This window comes from Typopeltis vanoorti, chromosome 8, assembly GCF_054136105.1.
Source record: "Typopeltis vanoorti isolate ZY-2024b chromosome 8, IOZ_Tvanoo_1.0, whole genome shotgun sequence".
Lineage (NCBI taxonomy): Eukaryota > Metazoa > Arthropoda > Arachnida > Uropygi > Thelyphonidae > Typopeltis > Typopeltis vanoorti.
Window position 1 is genome coordinate 12,976,768 of NC_143556.1, and position 19,957 is coordinate 12,996,724.

Here is a 19,957-nt window from a genome sequence, read left to right on the forward strand (position 1 = left end):
AACTTGATTCTAGGGTGTTGGTTGTTTAAGTGTGTTAGGAAGGAGAGGAATGAATCCGGGCCATGTGGCAAAATAGCAAACACATCATCAACGTAGCGAAGCCATATGGTAGATTTTTGTGGGGCTGAGTTTAAGGCTTTCTCTTCAGAAGTCTCCATAAAGAAGTTGGCCAAGAGTGGGGAAAGTGGTGAACCCATGGCTGTCCCCTCTATCTGTTTGTAGAATTTTTCCTGCCAAACGAAATAGCCTGAGTTCATTGTAAACTGAAATAGGGCTGAGATATCGGGAGGAAATTTAGCTTGGATTAGCTCTAGGGTTTCTTTGAGGGGTACATTTTGAATAGGGAGGAGACGTCAAAACTGACCATTATGTCATTATGTTGCAGTGTAAGGTTTTCTATACTAGCTTTGAAGTGGGCTGAGTTTTTTTTATGTGTGATGGTGTGTTGCCAGTATAGTGTGAGAGCGCTTTGGCTAAATGCTTGGCTAGTTTGTAAGTGGGGAAATCAATGCCATCCACTATGGGATGTAATGGCACATTTTCTTTATGTATTTTTGGGAACCCATATATGCGGGGGGGGGGGTCTAGAGTTATAGGGTTTTAGTCTGTTGGTAACCTCCACAGGCCAAGAAGTAACCTTCTTAAGGAGCCTATGGAGTTTTCTAATTTGTGAGTTGGTGGGATTGTAATTAAAAGGGAGGTAAGTGGATAGCAAAGCCTTGATGTTACCTGTGTAGTCATTAAGGTTGAGTCCCCCCACCCCCCCCCCCCCCCACCCCCCCCCCCCCCCACCCCCCCCCCCCCCCACCCCCCCCCCCCCCCACCCCCCCCCCCCCCCACCCCCCCCCCCCCCCACCCCCCCCCCCCCCCACCCCCCCCCCCCCCCACCCCCCCCCCCCCCCACCCCCCCCCCCCCCCACCCCCCCCCCCCCCCACCCCCCCCCCCCCCCACCCCCCCCCCCCCCCACCCCCCCCCCCCCCCACCCCCCCCCCCCCCCACCCCCCCCCCCCCCCACCCCCCCCCCCCCCCACCCCCCCCCCCCCCCACCCCCCCCCCCCCCCACCCCCCCCCCCCCCCACCCCCCCCCCCCCCCACCCCCCCCCCCCCCCACCCCCCCCCCCCCCCACCCCCCCCCCCCCCCACCCCCCCCCCCCCCCACCCCCCCCCCCCCCCACCCCCCCCCCCCCCCACCCCCCCCCCCCCCCACCCCCCCCCCCCCCCACCCCCCCCCCCCCCCACCCCCCCCCCCCATCTGGATTAACATAGTTCGATAGTTCTGATTGTAATTTAGAAACCAGATTTTGTGTTGTAGCTAGGTTTTGGCGGGCTGTTTGATTCTGTTCTCTAAGCATTGCTTTTTCTGTGCGGTCATAGATACGGAGTGCCTTAGCGGATGTAAATTTCTTTTTTAGCCTGATGCAGATCGGAATAAGGTTATTGTCTCTGCATCTTTTTAAAAAGGCCAGCCGATTGATCAAGAGAGAAATACGAATCTTTAGCTTACCATAGCGATTGCAGTGCTTGTGGGTATCATTTCCATGGATGATCTGAATCCTTTCTTTTAGGCTTGCACAGTTCTTGTTTCGGGGCTTGCTGGTTGGAGTAAATAGTTGTGGCTCTGTTTTTAAGGGTGTTAATGACTCCATATTTTTGTGCTGGGTGGTGGTATGAATTCGCATGTAAACAGAGCCACAACTATTTGCTCCAACCAGCAAGCCCTGAAACAAGAACTAAAAATCATTAGTGACACATTCATAAATAATGGCTATAACAAAATTACTATCAATAAAATACTCTATAAAACCACAACAAAAATGAATCTAGATTACAGTAAAACCATAGCCATCCCATACATTAAAGGGTTATCAGAAAAAAATCAACAGAATCCTACAACATTATAACCTCAATGCCATCTTTAAACCACCCACTAAAATTAAAACCATATTCAGCTCCTCTAAGGATCCTCTCCTCCCATTAGCACATCCTGGAGTCTATTGCATCCGCTGCACCTGTAACTTACCGTACATTGGTGAAACAGGACGGACAATCCCTATACGCAAGAAAGAACACATTAGACACATTACATATAACCATTATGGTGAAATAGGCCTCTCAGACCACGCACTTAACACCTTACACCAAATCAACTGGAAAAGCACCTGCTCCTTACACCGCACAAAAACCTGGTATGAAAGAAAATTTAAGGACTCCTGCGAAATCCTAATAAACCACCCAAATATCAATAACAAAGATGGTATGAAAATTCCAAAGATCTGGATAGCACACATTCAGCCAACCTAATATGAAAGATTCAACATAAGTCAGGACTCTAGCCAATCTGCTAGTATTAGAAACCATTCCACTCCAACTGGCTGGAATAATGTTAATATATGTATATAGTAGACAACACAAATAATAGGACTCTAGCGTTGATGTATAATTTTTAATTTTTTTTTTTTTTTTTTTTAACACCAGAGGTCAGGCCAACAATTGTGGTAGCGGTTGGTCGGTGTCTTTAATGAACTAGTTTGACTGTAGTATAGCTTGTTTCTTGTGTATATTTGTACGCTCCAGAAGATGACCTTGACATAAAGGTCGAAACGTCGAATTGTAGATTTTAGTTATATTAAACTAAAGTTTTTATTCAAACACGGTAGTTGTCTCCATAATTTTCCAAAATGCATAATAAAACTTCATGTTTTTGGTATTATTTTATTTGATATATGCAGTTATTAGCAACAGATATTTTGTATGAATCTGTTATTACTTGACATACGCTAGGCAAAATTTAAGATTTAGTTTCCACTACATGAAAGTTTCCTTTTTAGAGTGATAAGAGCAGTGTTTTTTCTGGAAAAAAAGGTGCTGGTACTCACCATGAAAATGTTATTATAGCAACTTCCACACTTTTAACATATCTATCCGATATACCCTCGTCGTCTCGCTTTGTTGGCATGCTTTGTGCACTGCACTCTCCTTATGATCATTAATCTTTTTTCTTAATGACATTAACTGTTGTTCGCGAGCTTCTCCAAAATAACTGATTTTACCATTTGACCACTCTGCTGAAATTTTCGTTCCCATGTGTTTATCGACGACAAGACTTCTGGCATCACAACACACTTTGCAGCCCAACATTTTATTCTTGACATACAGCCACTCATTTCTCTCGCAGAAGTCATTTTTCTGCAAAAATGTCCAACATTCGGGCCAATCATTATCAGAAGCTGCTTCCTTTTGACCACATGGATCTTCGTCTTGGTTTTGTGATCCTCTTCACCAAGTGTATTTTCGGTGCTAGTTTTCTGTTTTACAGGATCACAAATAGATTCAACAATTTCTGCTTCTTCAGCCTTACTTTTTTTCTCATTAGCATAAAGTAACTACTTATTTTACTCATTTTGAACAATGATTGCACTGATTTAACATAGATTAATTCAAAACTCACGTGAACACCTGCCTGTTGCAGAGTGAATATAGAATTGATAAACTGATATTGGAAGCAATCAACTTCCTGTTTCCGGTTAAATACCAGCCTGTGAAACAGGAAAGCAGGGTATCAATTTATGAGTAATCTAAACTGAAAATTCAATTCGTGAACACAGTACCACCTACCAGAATATTTATAATACATTTTGCTGTCAATAAATTGCAAATTTTTAAAAACTTAAGAAAAAAGGTGCCTGTACTGCATACCTCTAGAAAAAAAGCACTGGATAAGAGTAATGTTTAGCTCTCTCGGTAATGGGATGTATTCATTTCTTTGTATATTCTTCAGTAACTGCTGTCTATATCAGTGTGCTAAGTATAGTGAAATATTATTTTGGATGTAGGGTAAGGTTGATGTGGAACACCCCCCCCCCCTCATTAGTAATAGTAGTAGTACGTAATTTATATATTTATGAAATATGAATTTAAAAGTTATTTATGATGCATATGTTTCTTGCTTTGGTTTGTTTAGGTTTCTTGGTCGCAGAAGGAAAAAAAGAGTTGTTACAAAAACTACATTAAATCCATTTGCAGCTCGCAAAGCTAAACAGCAAGCTTCTTGGATAAATGTGAATGGAGGTATATAATTTTATAATAAAATTCATACATTCAAACCTCACAATTTATTGGAAGGTTTGAAGTGGCATGAGCATATTTATTCTGTAGAGTAGATTTCCTAGGTAATGAAATAAAATGAAATTATGAAATTACTTAACCTTTACCCACTCATGGTCTTTTATTTGCTAGCAGCATGCAACTTTTTTTGCCAGTGAAACAGTTATGTTAAAGAAAAAGGTAACCCTGTAACTTTGTTATTTCTGATGTATGAAAAGTGTATTTTTTTTTTTAATGTATTGCAGATAAATATATCCATTCTTGTTTTTATTCACAATTAAATTAAGAGTAAACATGCTAGTTGTTGCAAAAGCAGTTTATTTCACTGTAAATCTCTGTTATACTTACACCAGAGAAGGATCTTTTCATTAGGATCATCACTTTAATCCTTGATGGAATTTGTAGCATAAGCCAAAGATTTTATTTATTATTATTATTATTATAATGAAAAGTTCTGGTTTTTAAATCCCATTTAGTATATGAAGAAATTTTATAAGCTTTTCAGTGAGCTTGTATAGAGATGACAGGTTTTTTTCATCCTACAAAAGCAGGCATACTGGCATTATAGCCTTAGTTGTTTCAGCTGTAATTCTGACTTCCTAATACTTTAATGAAAGATGTTATATAGCTTCCCAGTGAGAGGTATTTAGATCCTCAGTAATTACAGCAACTCTGGTTGCTGGAATTATCGAAAAAAAGTAATTCTGTAAAAAAAATTAAAATAAAATAAAAAAGTACAAACATGAAAAAAAAAAGTTAATTAAAAAAATTCTGAATGAGTTATTTTAGGGATATTAGCATTAGGGAACACTAGCATACACCCCCCCCCCCCCAACTTCGGACAAAGGCAGTTTGATAGGTTATAATAATTAAAACAAGAATAACTATTAAATGTATTTATTTTTTAACATTTGTGTTATGTTATAATAATTTCCAAACACTTGAAACATTTACTTTAATTACGGGGGGGGGGGGGGGAGGTCTGAAAAGTTCTCGGCCTAACAATAAAAAAACAATTTTGAAATTATAATTTTGAAATTATTTTTATTTTTCAACATAATCTCCCTTAAGACTAATACATTTATTCCAGCAATGCTCCAGTGCCATTATCCCGTCCCTGTAGTGGTTCTTAGTAAGATCCATCTGCAATCACCTCTTGATTTGAAGAAAAACACTGGCCAGCGAGGAAGAGTTTTGGTTTTGGGAAGAGATAGATGTCAGAGGGAGCCAAATCTGGGGAATAGGGTGGATGTTCCAACAATTCATAGTGTATATCCCTTAATTTTCCCATTGCCAAAACACTTGCCTGGCAGGTGCATTTTCTGATGAAAGATGATATTTTTATTCTGCAAACTGGGTCTTTTCTGACGAATATTTTCGTCTAGTCTGGTTAAAAGATCGGAATAATATTCTCCAGTTATTGTTTTATCCTTTTCAAGATAATTAATAAACAAAATGCCTTTAGCATCCCAAAACACCAATGCCATGACCTTTCCTGCTGATGGAACCGACTTTGGTGCTGAACAACCGGCTTCTGTACACTGTTTTGGCTGATGTTTGGATTCTGGTGTATAATGATGAATCCAGGTCTCATCCATAATAAAAAATCAGTGCACAAAATCAGAAATCACTGTTCAGAGATTTTCATGCAAGTGCATTTTTGATCTGCTGTGAGCAAGCATGGCACCCACGCTTGTGCAAACCTTTTGCAATTATTCATGCAAAATATATCCTACACGTTCTTTTGAAATGCCTATAATCTCAGCAATTTCACATGCTTTGTCTCACCGGTCATCCAATACCATATCGTGCACTTGATCAATGATTTCTGGTGTTATTACACTTTTTGGACATCCTTCTGGATCATCTTGAAGGCTGGTACGGCCATGTTTAAACTCTACAGCCCATTTCTTAATTGTCAAAAATGAAGAAGAGTGCCCATAAACTTTTATGAACTTCGAATGAGATTCATAAAGAATTTTATAACTGCACGATACTCAATTTTATCCATTTCAAGGGATACAGACAACACTTTTGCTTCAAACAGCTGTATAAAACAAACTACTTGATAGAATGGTTCACAGTTTCAGATGGATGCTTATGACAGATGTACCAACTTAGAAAAAAAAATCTTGCTAATAATCTGCCATGTATGGTCGAGGGCAAAAACATTTCAGACCACCCTCGTATTAACTGCATTTTAGTTATATGAATTGAATACACACACACACACCACACACACACACACACACACACACCCTCTGTCCAAAAAGAAACCGAACCTTTTGAAAATAGAAGAAACTAGTGGCACCACCTGTTGTATCTTTTTGTTGCCGAAAGCGGCACCCTCCATTAGTATTGTGTCAACTGTTTATGACATTTGTTTCATTAGAAGCCGAGTTATAGTGCCAAGGGTGACAATTGTTTTGACGAACAGTCGGAAAATTAGTTTCAAACAGAGAGCTGCGATTGACTTTTGTGTTAAACTTGGTAAAGGTTTTACCGAAGCACGTCAAATGCTTCAAAAAGCATATGGTGATATCCTGTACTCAAGTTTACGAGTGGCTTAAGCAATTTCAAAGTGGTTGTGAGACGCTTGAAGACAACAAAAAGCCGGGCCTTCCAAAAACTGGACTGAGCGAAGTTAACATCCAAAAAGTGCGTGATTTCATCAAAGAAAACCCAAAATCGTCCATGAGATTGATTGAAAATGAATTGGGGATTCCAAAATCAACTGTGCACAACATTTTGACCGAGAGTTTGATCCTTCATAAATTGAATTCATGATTTGTTCCCCACAAGTTGACCGACAACCAAAAAATGTATCAAATTGAACACTGCAAGAACCTCATTAAAACCGCTCATAAGGACTCAAACTTCCTCGAAACGATTATTACTGGTGACAAAAAATGTGGTGTTTTGAGTATGAGGCCGAAACAAAATGCCAGAGTGTTGAGTGGAGACCACCAGAAGAGGGGCATCCAAAAAAAAGTTGCTTGGAGAAGTTAAAAGTAAAGATAATGCTGATTTGTTTCTACAATTCCAAGAGCATTATCCACAAAGAATTTGTTCTGCTTGGCCAAAATGGTCAACGGTGAGTTTTATCTTGAAGTTTTGAAACGATCGATAGCGAGAATTCGTCACATACAGCATGAATATCCTGACAATCAACCGTTCGTCAAAACACACTGTCACTCTTGGCACTATAACTTGGCTTCTAATGAAACAAATGCCATAAACGGTTGACCCAACACTAATGAAGGTTGCTGCTTTCGACAATAAAAAGATACAACAGGTGGCGCTACTAGTTTCTTCTATTTTCGAAAAGTTTGGGTTTTTTTTGGACAAAGGGTGTATATGCGTGCGCACACACACATAGTAGAACAAAAATTGTGAAATTATTGAAATTTAGGCAGAGAATTCCGTATACCTAGTTTAAACTATTTAAATGTCAACTTTTAATGCAAACAGCTTGAACCACATAGATTTAACACAATTTTGCCATAAATCAGACATTCTAATGGAAGTCAATCGATACATGCTAAGAGACACAGTTCTTTTGATATTTCCTTTAAATTATTTAGTTACTGAAAAATTAATATTAAAATAAACTTCATTTATCTATGACAAAACGATGAAAAAAATATAAAAATTTAAAACAATCAAAATTAAAAACAAAATAAAGCCTTGCATCCCCCTAATGACCTTTTGCATATCCCAGGGATATGTGTACCACACTTTGGGGAACACTGCACTAGTGAATAGGGAGACTATATATCAAAACTGAACATGAGGATCAGGTTTGACAAGCAAGATTTGAAGTGCATTTTTAGTAATCTATAAATCCAGAATGGTCTAGATTAAGATCTATGTTTTTGGATGGCTTGGTTTCAGGAGCCAGTATATAACTGTCTAATAATTTTTGGAGTGTCTTCTTTGTGTTTCAACAGCATCTTTTCAGTTAACCACTGAGTAGATCAATCACTGAGTAAGATTGTCTTTTTTTTTTATCATATTCAGTGCCTTCAAGTATTACTGTAGTATTACCCTTATCTGCTTCAGTGATTATGATATTCCAGTCTTGGTATAGCTTTTTTAAGTGCAGCAAGCTGTACATTGGATACATTAATTTTTGGTTGCTTGGCTCTTGTCCTAATGTTCATTACCTGCACTCACTACAGCTATTCTGGAGTAGCAGACCATACCATGGATACAAGCCATCAGATATAAAACAACTAAACCTCCCTTTTATACAGGAAAAGATATAAATCAGAGATTATTTCTATCTGCCATAGCATTGCAACATTTGCCAGTCTGAACTAATTTGGCTGCTTTACTTTACCAAAAGTCTGGAGATACAGCAAGATTCTATCACTGATTGGCTGTGTACCAAGAATCAACAGAGGAGAAATTCCAAGGGTAGCTTTGACAAAGGATAGAAAATGAAAAATAATAGCTGGGGGGGGGGGGGGGGAGTTAATTGTAAAATGTTGCACCTGCCAAGAAGATGAATATCAGTTTTATATGCCACATGACAGATGGAGCCAGACAGTTAAAAAGTAACATCTTAAGTAAAAATGGGTACTATCTTTATTTGAGGCTGATACAACTATGAATATGATGTGTTTGTATTAGGAAAGGCTAGAGGTAAATGCCAATTCATGCAAGAAAAAGACAGGTTTTGGTAGCTGTGGTGTTTTGGTAGCATTGAAGGGAGACTAGGTTGTGATCAGTCCACTGAAGGATGGTATGGAGATCATTATTTAACATATTGGTTGTAGATGTTGAATCTTGGGATGTTGAAGCACTATGTTGGTTGGTAATATGAGGTGCTATTTATTAGCAAAACTCTGGATAAGAGATCAGTGAGAGAAGGCCATTTATGCATAACTTTCTGAGGGAGTTAAGTAAAATAAAACAAAAACACCTACATTAGTAGAGAAATCTGAAGAGGGAACATTTCTCATCATTACACACACACAACAAACAATCAGACAAGTTTTAATTGGATAGTCAGAAAGTGGCTATCCAAAGAATGAAAGGTAGATAGACAATAAGATGGCAATTTGCTGGTCAGCCCTCCATGCCATACTCTATCAGAGGTGGATGTAGGCAATATTTGCTTTGAATGTTGAGTGACAGAACCCATATTGGCAATCACTGAACAGTTGGTAGTTTTCTAGGTAAAAACTTCATTATCATCAAATTCCTGCCATGTATCTTCAAGGGGTATACAGGATATGATAGTTGAAAGTTTATTTTTCACTTGGTTAGAGTATAATAAATTTAGTTTAATCCTTTATCCAAGTGTGAGCAAACAAAGTTTGCACCTGAAAGTATCTTCAGGACTGGGGTAAGGTGGTACAAAACCAGGGAAGCTCTTGCAAAGGTGGAGCAAGCCACCAACACTCCTGTCTCAGTATCTCCTATAATGCAAAACACATCTCCTTGCGGATATGTCTGATGTTCTGCATTAAGGGAAGGGCCACTACCCAGACTAGTTTCTTTTCAGTACGGAAGAGACCTCAATTTGAGACATGAAGATACTTTCAGGTGCAAACTTTGTTTGCTTACACTTGGATAAAGGATTAAACTAAATTTATTATAGGATATGATAGTACTACATGAAAAATTTACATCATTACTAACTTCCTATCTACAATTTTCCTCCAAATCAGTCTGTTACTTGTCAAGACTCCAACATTACCAGATCTTATATTTCTATCGTCTAAGGCACTTTGTACCGTATCAATCCACCTATATCTTGGTCTACCTCTGGGTCGCTTCCCTGTCAGCTTGGCAGAGAACACTTGTTTTGCTAATCGTTCCTCGCCATTTCTGTTTAAGTGACCATACCACCTAAGATAAGCTCTGCTAACGCATTCCTGGATGCTGACAACGTCAAGTTCTTTCCTAATATCCTCATTTTTAATATGACATTGCCATTGATGCCATCTGTTTATGCCTCCAATCTTTCTCTGGACTCTCATATTTGCAGTCTCGAGTCTTTGGTCAAGTGTTTTACTTCTGACCCAGCTCTCAGATCCATAAGTTAAAACTGGTTTGAACACTCTCTTGTATACAGCTAATTTAGTGTTGAGACTAATTTCTCTCTTATTCTATATGAATTTATTCAGTTGACTTCCTACCATACCAGCTTTGTTGATTCTGTTGTCTATTTCCATATTTAATTTACCATCTTCACTAAAAATCGTGCCTAAGTAGCTGAAATGTTTTACTTGTTCCACAGGTTCTCCATTCACAACACAGTTGACACTTTCAACGATTCTGCCTATTTTCATTGTCTTTGTCTTTTTATTGCTGACCTTCATACCATATCTATTACAACAGTTATTCAATTTAGTCAGCGAATCTTGCAAACTTGTAGCGGATTTATTTTGAAGTATAACATCGTCCGCATAAAGCAAAGAGCTGACATTAACATCTCCAATTCTGATATCATGTTTAATACCACTTTCCTTCATAATGTGATCCATATAGATAATGAATAACGGAGGGGATAATGTACACCAGATGTAATATTAAACCATCTTCCTGTACTTCCTTCAATTCTAACTGCTGACTTGCAACTCAAATAAAGACTGAGTATTGCTTGATATAATGCCCCATTGACACCATATAACTGTAGCGTATTGAATAGCTTCTCTCTTGGCAACTTGTCATATGCCTTTTCCAAATCGACAAAACTTAAATACAGATCTTTGTTATATTCCCATGCTTTCTCCACTATTTGTTGTAAAGTGAAGATCTGATCCTGACAGCCTCTGTTTGACCTGAATCCAGCTTGTTCTTCACCAAGCTTTTTTTCCACAATTCTTCTCAACCGTTTCTCAAGTATACTTGCAATCTTACCGGAACACTCAATAGAGATATACCTCTGTAATTCTCACAGTCAGTTTTATTTCCCTTTTTATATATAGGTACTATGAGAGCTGTACTCCAATCACTGGGAATTCGTCCCTCTGTCCTGGCATTCTGAACTATGTGTGCAGCCACTGTAAGACTTTTATACCACCGTACTTCAGCATTTCTGGTTGAATATCATCTAGTACTGCTGTCTTTCCACATTTCTAGCCTTTGATGGCTTTTTCTACTTCAAGTATGGATATGTATTCCTGACTGCATGCCTGGTCAGTGTTTTTTATCACTGTGCTGTCATCACTGCTTGTTTCATTTAGCAATTTCTCGAAGTAATTACCCCATACTTCAAGGATATCTTTTTCTCCCGTTTTCATTTCATCTTTATCATCTCTAACACATTTTACAGCACTTTTTCCTCCATTCCTAAGTTTCTTCAACAACCTCCAGAATATTTTGCCACTGTCTTAATATTTATTTTCTATGTTCTTGCCAAAGTCCTCCCATGACTTTTGTTTAGCTAGTTTTACACACCGTTTAGCTTTCTTACATTTGTCTCTGTATTCTCTAAGACCACAAGCTGACTTATTTGCCAGAAACTTTTGATATGTTTTCTTCTTTTCCTTCACTACCTCTTTAAATTCCTGTGTCCACCATGGAGTTCTAATTTTTCTATCCTTGCAGACAACTTCACCACATGCCTCTCTAGCTGAATCAATCAGGGTTTTCTTCAAGGCTTGCCACTGAATCTCCAAGGTTTGGTTCCTGTTCTCAAACTCTTTCATTTTTCCTTCAATAATCTTTGTGTATTTTAGTCTACAGTTCACATCTGAGAGCTGTTCAACTTTTATTCGCTTTAAAACTTTCTTACACGTCATTCTTTTCAATATGAAATTCAATTTTATCCTGCTCAAGACTAAATAGTGATCACTTCCAATTTCAAATCCTCTGTACACTCTGTTGTCCTGCACCAGGGAGAAAACATCACTATCAACAATAACATAGTCAATGAGACTTTTCTTATTCCTTGTCTCTTCTCTCCATGTGAATTTGTGCACATTTTTATGTTAGAACATGGTGTTAGTAATAACCAGTCCATGTCCTGAGCCGAAATTCAACAGGTATTTGCCATTATTATTAGCTTTGCTCTTTTCTCCAAATTTTTCCAAAACATTTTTGTATGTCTGAGAATTGCTTCCTACTCTGCTATTTAGATCTCCAACAAGGACCAACTTTTCCTTTTTCATTGTGTCAGTTGCTTTTTCTAAAGCGTCAAAAAATTCCTCCACTTCTACCTTAGTAGAACCTGTGGGACCATAGGCACAAATAAGTCTCATTGTCCAGTTCCCCATTCTGATATTTGCCCAAATCACTCTGCTTGACACTGCCTGCCATTCAAGAAGATGAGCCTCGTATTTTATGTTGAATACTATGGCTATTCCTTCTTTTCCTTGATTGTCATTGCCTGAATATAACATTTTGTATTTATTGCTCAGAAAGATCTCACCAGTTTTTGTCTTTTTTGTTTCAGTCACCCCTATTATGTCAATCTGGTACTTATCTAATTCCTCAGCTAGCTCCATTTCTTTGCCATTCAGGCTTCTTATGTTGATAGTACCGATCTTTAACTTTGGTGATGTTGAGTTAGGGTTTGTTTTCAGATTTGTTTCAGTAGCTGATTTTTCGCTGTTTGCCCTGGTTCCCTGGTGAAAACAACGGGGCCTTGATTAACTGGGCCCAGCCGGCATGAAATGATGCATGAAAAAATGATGGTACAACATTTGTCATGTTGTACCATCATTTTATAATTTGGCTAATAAAAATATTCATGGTGGTTTTAAATATGTATTATAGTAATTCAATAAATAAAATTTTTAAAGAAAAATTATATAGTGAATTATTTAAATGCTTGTATATGTTTCATATTTTTTTTTGAAATAATCACAGTAATTTCTAAGTTTCAATCACAATAAATTAAAAAAAAAAGTTATTCTGAACTATGCATTTTTTTTATTAAAAAGTTTCTCTCCCCAATCCAGAAGTTCCACAAATTAGATCTAGTGTGAGCCCAAGCACTCAGCGGCATCTTCGACATGGGTCTGTTGGTAGTGATCATCAGTCAGTTACTTCTGGTCTGACTACAACTTTAACACCAGATGCTGGTGCAGCTCCAACATCTCTTACTCCTCAGCAGTTGGGGGCAATGGGTAAACTTTAAATTCTTTTTTATATCATTTTCCATTTTATTTTCATGTAAATGATTAAAATAACAATGAACACATTTAATAATTTGAAATTAAAAGATTTAGATTATTGTATTTTAATTGAGCTATTTGAATTTGAAATGAAGAATGTATATGATTTTATGGTCAGAATGTACACATTCTGACCATAAAAACAGAAATTTAGAAAAAATGTGGAAGAAACTGATTGGAAATTAAAAGACGACATCAATGCAGATTTAATAAATTTTAATAATCATTTATTGAATTGCAAAGAAAGAGCCTCCTAAGACCAGGGAACCTTTATCAGCGAGAATGATACAACTATTGAAGAAAATTGAAAGATACAGGAAAAGACTGTTTAGAATATAAAATTATCTGTAAAAAACTGAGGCAGAATATCAAAGGTGACTATAATATATATATATATATATATATATATATCCGATCAGTGGTCCTAATTATCCGATAATTAGGACCAGTGGACTAATAATCCGATCAGTGGCACTTAAGCACCCACAACCTTTCGAAGTATTCTTGGACTTCGCAACCACAATTGTAACTCAAGGATAAAGTGGTGTGTTCCATCTGTAGATGTGTGTGTGTGTGTGTGTGTGTGTGTGTGTGTTCATGGAGTCAGTTTGCCTGTTCTAACACCTTTTGTTGAAAGAGACCAGATAACGGTTTCTCACTGACGGGAATCGAACCCAGGGCTTTCTGACCAAAGGGCTTCTTCTATACTGACTGAGCTACAGAGGCCCAAACAATATATGAAAAAAAATATATCCACTGCAGGGTGAAGGCCTCTCCCATTGCAGAAGGTTTGGATCTGCTACTCCCATGGTGACCCAGTCCATATTGGGAGAGTGGACAATCACAAGCATCCATGCCTACGCAGGATTCGAACCTGCAGCCTCTTGGCTGGAGAGTGGATATGCTAACCACTCGGCAAATAAGTCTAAAGCAGCCACTCCCATCAGCCTTCATAGATAATCAAAGAAACAGGCACACAAACAGAGGTGAAATGAAAAAAATTTAAAAAAATGTTTTATGGAATCTTTACTCATCTAAACAAATAGTCACAGCTCCAGTACTAGATGAAAATTTAGAAATACCATCTGTCCTACCAGAAGAAGTAAAACTGGCTATCCACCATATGAAAACTGATCAATCACCAGGAATTGACGGTATAATCAAGAATATTTTTGAGTGTACTAATTACATTCATGTAAGAGTTATTACTATATTTACTCGCATATAACTCGCCCTCATGTATATAAGCACCTAAGTAGCACAATTGGAAGAATGACAGTATGTTGCGCCCTTCAATTGGAAAAGGCCTAAGTTCGATTCTCGTCATGACGGGAGAAATCTTTATACAGGCTTTTTTCAATTGAAAGTGAGTTAGCCGATCTCATATGACAGTAACAGGTTTTTTTCTGATGGAAACTGGGGTTTTTCATCTTGCATACAGACAAATCAGCCCTTTAGAACACACGCAATTTACAGACATAAAATATTGGTTGTGGTAGTGGGCAGTACATGCCGTTGATGTAGATGATTGATTGTAGAGGTTTGGTGTGGCAGTGGAGACAGTTGCACAGTAGGTGTCCTCCCGCAATGAGTCTTTGGATTCCTTGGAGGTGTCACGAATAATAATAATAATATCTTGCACCCCTGATTTTACTTGACGAAAAAAGAAATTAAAAAGTTTTGCATATACCTTGCACATGAAAAAAGGTTAAAACTTTAACCGCACCAATCATATGCGAATCTGGAAACAGCGATAGCGAATAGTAGATTCTCGATAAGTCATACTCATTTTAATTTTTTTTAAAATCATGGTGATCTTATGATTTTGAAATGATAAAAGGAGAAGCAATAACGAAACTGTTTGTTTTAATTTAATTACAGAAGCACCGTTGCTAAAGATTCAAATATATCGCGTGATGAAGGTGAGCAGCCGATCGCATAAATAACATTGATAATTAAAATTTAAATATATTCATTTTATAAATAATCTGAGCAATTGCAAATTATAATAAATACTGAGAAATTAATTACAGACGTCAATTTAATTTTTTCCAGAAAAACTTTAATTTCAGAAAATCCCTGCATATATCTAGCACCACGATTTTATAACTAATTTTTGAGGAAAAAAAGTGCGAGTTATATTTGAGTAAATATGGTAAGTGTGCAGATGTACTTACCTCTTGAATTATAATTTTGTTCAAAAAAAATATTGACAAGTTATATGGCTCAAAATACTTTGCCTTATTTCCAAGCTGAAACCAAACTAAAGTTTGCATTTAATAAAAATCAAAATTTATTCCACAGCTAGCCTTTACTTACTATTTATAGTTATTATTATTAGAACACCAAGCTCCAGAGAGTCAAGGACACATTGATGGAGGCCATACATTAGCTGTCATCACCCACTCCAGCTGTCGCACTTTTTCTTAAATTCATTCATACTAGATGCACTCACTGCTTCAACAGGCAAACATACTCACAGTTCTATGAGAGAAAAATCTAGCTTTTATCCCTTTCTTAACTGTACACAAACCCAACTTCCATGGTTCTCCCTTATCCTCTCTCCATCTTCTATATAATAAAGAATTTTTATCATCCAATATCCTTTAACACCCTCTCAAAAGTTTACAGATCTCTATCATATATCACTCTTTCTTCTGTTTACCAGTGTATGCAGTCCACATACTCTCAATCTATCCTCATAATCTAATTCCATAATCCTGATATCATCTTTGTAATGCTTCTTTGCAGCCTATCCACAGCTTCTTTATCCCTTTGAAACCCAGTAGACCAAATCTGCTCATAGTAGTAGTCCAGGTGCAGTCGTATCAATATCCTTACATTTCCATACCCTTACATGTCAATGTTCCTTTCCACGTTGCAGTCATCCTCTGAATTTATTTGCAATTTTTCTTATGTAACCCTTGAACTTCAAATTTCTATCCACCATAACTCCAAGATCTCTAGCCTCGTTAGTTATTCCAAGGATAATTCTACATCATGCCATGATGCCAAAGTGCATAACTTTATACTTACTACATTGAATTGACAGCTATCATTGTTTGCCTCCACTTCCAGCCTGTAAATGCTGTATATCAGTAGTATCTCTGACTCCCCTACCTCTCCTTGCATTATCAGCAAACAATTGAAGATATCTTGTCAGTTCCTTTCTAATATTACAACAATGGTCCAAGGAGTGATCCCTGGGACACACCACTGGTCACCTTAAATCTCTCAAATTCACATTTCCCATATACCACTTTCTAATACCTGTCCATCAGCCACCCATTTATCCAAGCCAATATTCCAATCCTGTATTCTCTAGTTTATGCAGTAGCCCTTCATGTGGAATCCTAATGCTTTACCACAGTCTAACAGTATCCATTCTCTTCATCCAATTCAGCTCTAACATTATTATAAAATATGAACAAATTGCTCAGACATTACCTCCTTTTAGTAAACCCATGCTGTTCCTTGTAAAGTATATTTCTATATGCAAGTCTTACCAATTTCTCTAAAATCTGTACAGTTCTTACACCACTGATACTTATAGGTCAGTAGTTAGACACATTAGTCTTTCCATCACCCTTGTGCAGTTCTCACACATTCTTTCCATTCCTGTAGGATCTTTCCTGAGCTAAGAGTCAAATCATACAAATTTGTCAAGGAATTAGCCAGTTTGGCTGAACATTTCCATAGCATACATGCTGATATTCCATCTGTCCCAATTCTTCTTCTCTCTTCCATCATCTATGTGGATGATGATGAGGCTGAATGAACTCTTTACACTTCTGTCTGTCCCTGGAGAGTCCAAACAATTCTGTCTAGTTTGGTATCGCTTGTTGTGATTTGGTTTTCAGATCCTCTTTTATTTTGTCTCTCCATCCAATTCTGGGCTGCCCTTTGGATCAGAGCTTTAGATGGTAATCTTTCTTCCAATTCTGGTAACATGGCCAAACCATCTCAGTCTTCTTTCTTGGATTTTGTCTACTATTGTTATTTCTTGTTTTAGCCATTTCCTTATGTCTCTGTTTCTTAGTCTATCCAGCAGAGATACTCCAAGTAATCTTCTTAGCCAACCCATTTCACTAGTTAATAATTTTTTCTCTTCAGTGTTTTTGAGATTCCAGCATTCACTTCCATAGAGGAATATTGTCTGTTCCAGCAGAATTCTTATTCAGGTTATCCAACAGCTCTAGAACCTCCTTTTCATGCACCTCTGTTTCTTCATCCAATGTAGTGGTATCACTGTGCTTCATACACCAGGTTGATAGATCTTGGTGAAGTGAGCACTCATTTGAACTACCTCATCTACTTCTGGTTTTTCTCACGATATTCCTTCCACATCACCTTCTTCTTATGGATCTTGCGTTTAATAAGATTGTACATTCATTTCACTCCGATTATATTTGTTCTTCGACTATCGGGACACATTCAGATACTGCATCTATTTGCCACTCCTTCATGAGTTACATGGTATTACTATATCGATGAGCTACTGATTTTCAAAAGGAAACTTCCTTCCTTTTCTTCTTCCATTAAGCATAATGCCTCCCCACACCATGACCCCAGCACTGCCATATCTGTCCCTTTCAAGAACATTCTCGTGATGGTAAGCAGTACTACTTTCACACCAGATCAGAGGAGGAAAGACTTAAATGGCTCATCTTTAAAGAGTGTAATATTTTCCATGTCTTCTATCTATTTCCTTACTTAGTATTACTTCTCCCCCCCCTTTTTTTTTTTTTTTTTCTTCTGCTGCTAGATAGACCTTGTTTTTAAGATCTATCTGGTGTGGAAATCCCTGAGCAATCGTACACAAATCAATTAAGAAATTTATTTCATTTCCGACTGCGCAACTTAATTGATCTAATTTATGTTAACAGTCAGGGCAAGAAGAAGACAAAATGTAATCTTACACTTCTACACAAATATCCAAAAATGCAAGTCGTGATACAAAGCATAGAAAGAATGATTAAATACTAACTTAAACAAAATGCACCATACCATATATCATACTTTAACTCACTATCTGAACATCATAGATCATAACACTCTTATTAGCAAAATTACTCAATCTTACTTATCACAGAATATCCTCTATGGGACAAATATAGCTCATAAGCATGCACAATTGTTATAAGAACGTTAACACAGTTAATTCCCTTCCATTACATTTACTTTTAATAAGGCTAATTCAGATATTGTATCAAGCATCCCGAGAATCGGATAACATTAACAAAGCAAGTTCTTCAAAAAAACAAGACATTCAGTTCACATATAGCCGTCAGTTAACAATTAGTCTCTTTCTTTCTATTTATGATTTCTAGACACAATCGTATCACATACCGCAAAACAAAACGAGGGCTTACTTGTTAACTCGTTTTCCTGAGAGGAAAGTTCGATTCCTTAATTATACACGTGGCCACTTCTATCAGGTCAAATCCTCGATAATCTTCCTTCGAATTATGCACTGGAGTTCTGCCGTAGCTATCCGCAGCCTAGAGCGAGCAGGCGGCAGAAGTACATTCGGCATTGGCGGCAGGAAAAACTTTCATCCTTCTACTACGGAAGGAGCCCTTGTAGGTGCTGCGCTAAAGTCCAGGAAAGGTCAGCCACAGGTCGAAAAAAGCCCTGAACCACATACTGTATTGCCCTTTTATTCAAATCACAGGTTATTGTTCTCAATTCGGAATATTCCAGGATTAGCCACGAGCAATGAATGAACCTATGTCATCGCAGGCCGTTTGACCTTACGATCCTTTTGTCGCTCGACGCTAATCCGACTTATGTATTTTTTAAGCTCTTAGTAACGTTTCTTTAGTCAGGTGCACTTTTAGCAGCATATACAGCTTTAGAATTCTTTTACTATTGCAACTACTTAGTACATTCTTATATTTTATTATTCTAGACAAAAATTTAATTGTAAAATAATTAGCAAAAATTCTTTAATCAAAACTTATTTCTCGTGATATTTTACAAGAGTACATTAGCCCATTGGTGTCTTGTTCAATTTTTGCAGATACAACACCAGTTAAAACGTGCTCTGCGATGAGCCCTGTGGATAAAGGGATGCAGACTACAGGCCTTCGGGTACTTTGGTGCAACAGTTTGTCAAGATATCCACATATCTGTGGTTGAATGGAGCAGACTTGCAATCTGACCTGCTGGGATGCATCAATTAAGTTTTGCTGTTATAACCAAAAATCTGTCTTCATACTCCATGGTGGAGCAAGGATGGCCTCTTATCAAACATCTGGAACATATTTCCATTGGTTTGAAATGCTGCCCAGAGCCTGGCTATAATGCTAAGTGAGATTCCAAACTCCCTGGCAAATATCAGTAATTCAAAGCATGTTTCAAGCTTTTGAATAATTCTTCCTAGAGTGAAACCATTTAGATGATGTTTTTGAGACTTTACAAGACATCAAAATTTTTCAACTTTATTCCTTTACAAGTTTGTTTAGCACAATTTGCTTAGCATAGTCTTTTACATTGCGTTGAGTGCTACCTGATGATCTCTAGTGCATGATTCAAAAATTTGAATGTGTACCTGCTTTCTACTCAAAATCATGTTATACAAATTACCACAAGCTGATTTGTCTGAATTTGTGGTGGTAGTCTTTAGAAATAGTGTTTGTTCTTAGGCTTTGGATACCAGTGAATTATAGATGCTACTTGGAAAGAAGTCAACAGACACCCCCAAGGGCAAGGTGCA

At 37.7% G+C, this 19,957-nt stretch overlaps 1 protein-coding gene across 3 annotated transcripts in view; it reads left to right on the forward strand.

The window, feature by feature from the left end:
- Miga (mitoguardin) overlaps positions 1–19,957 on the forward strand; it is a 215,327-nt gene that overhangs the window by 50,383 nt on the left and 144,987 nt on the right. For all 3 annotated transcript variants that reach the window (XM_090396518.1, XM_090396521.1, XM_090396520.1), the window contains exons 3-4: positions 3,963–4,069; positions 13,024–13,191. In XM_090396518.1, coding sequence (XP_090252644.1) covers positions 3,963–4,069; positions 13,024–13,191 — 275 coding nt within the window. The remainder of the gene's footprint in view (positions 1–3,962; positions 4,070–13,023; positions 13,192–19,957) is intronic.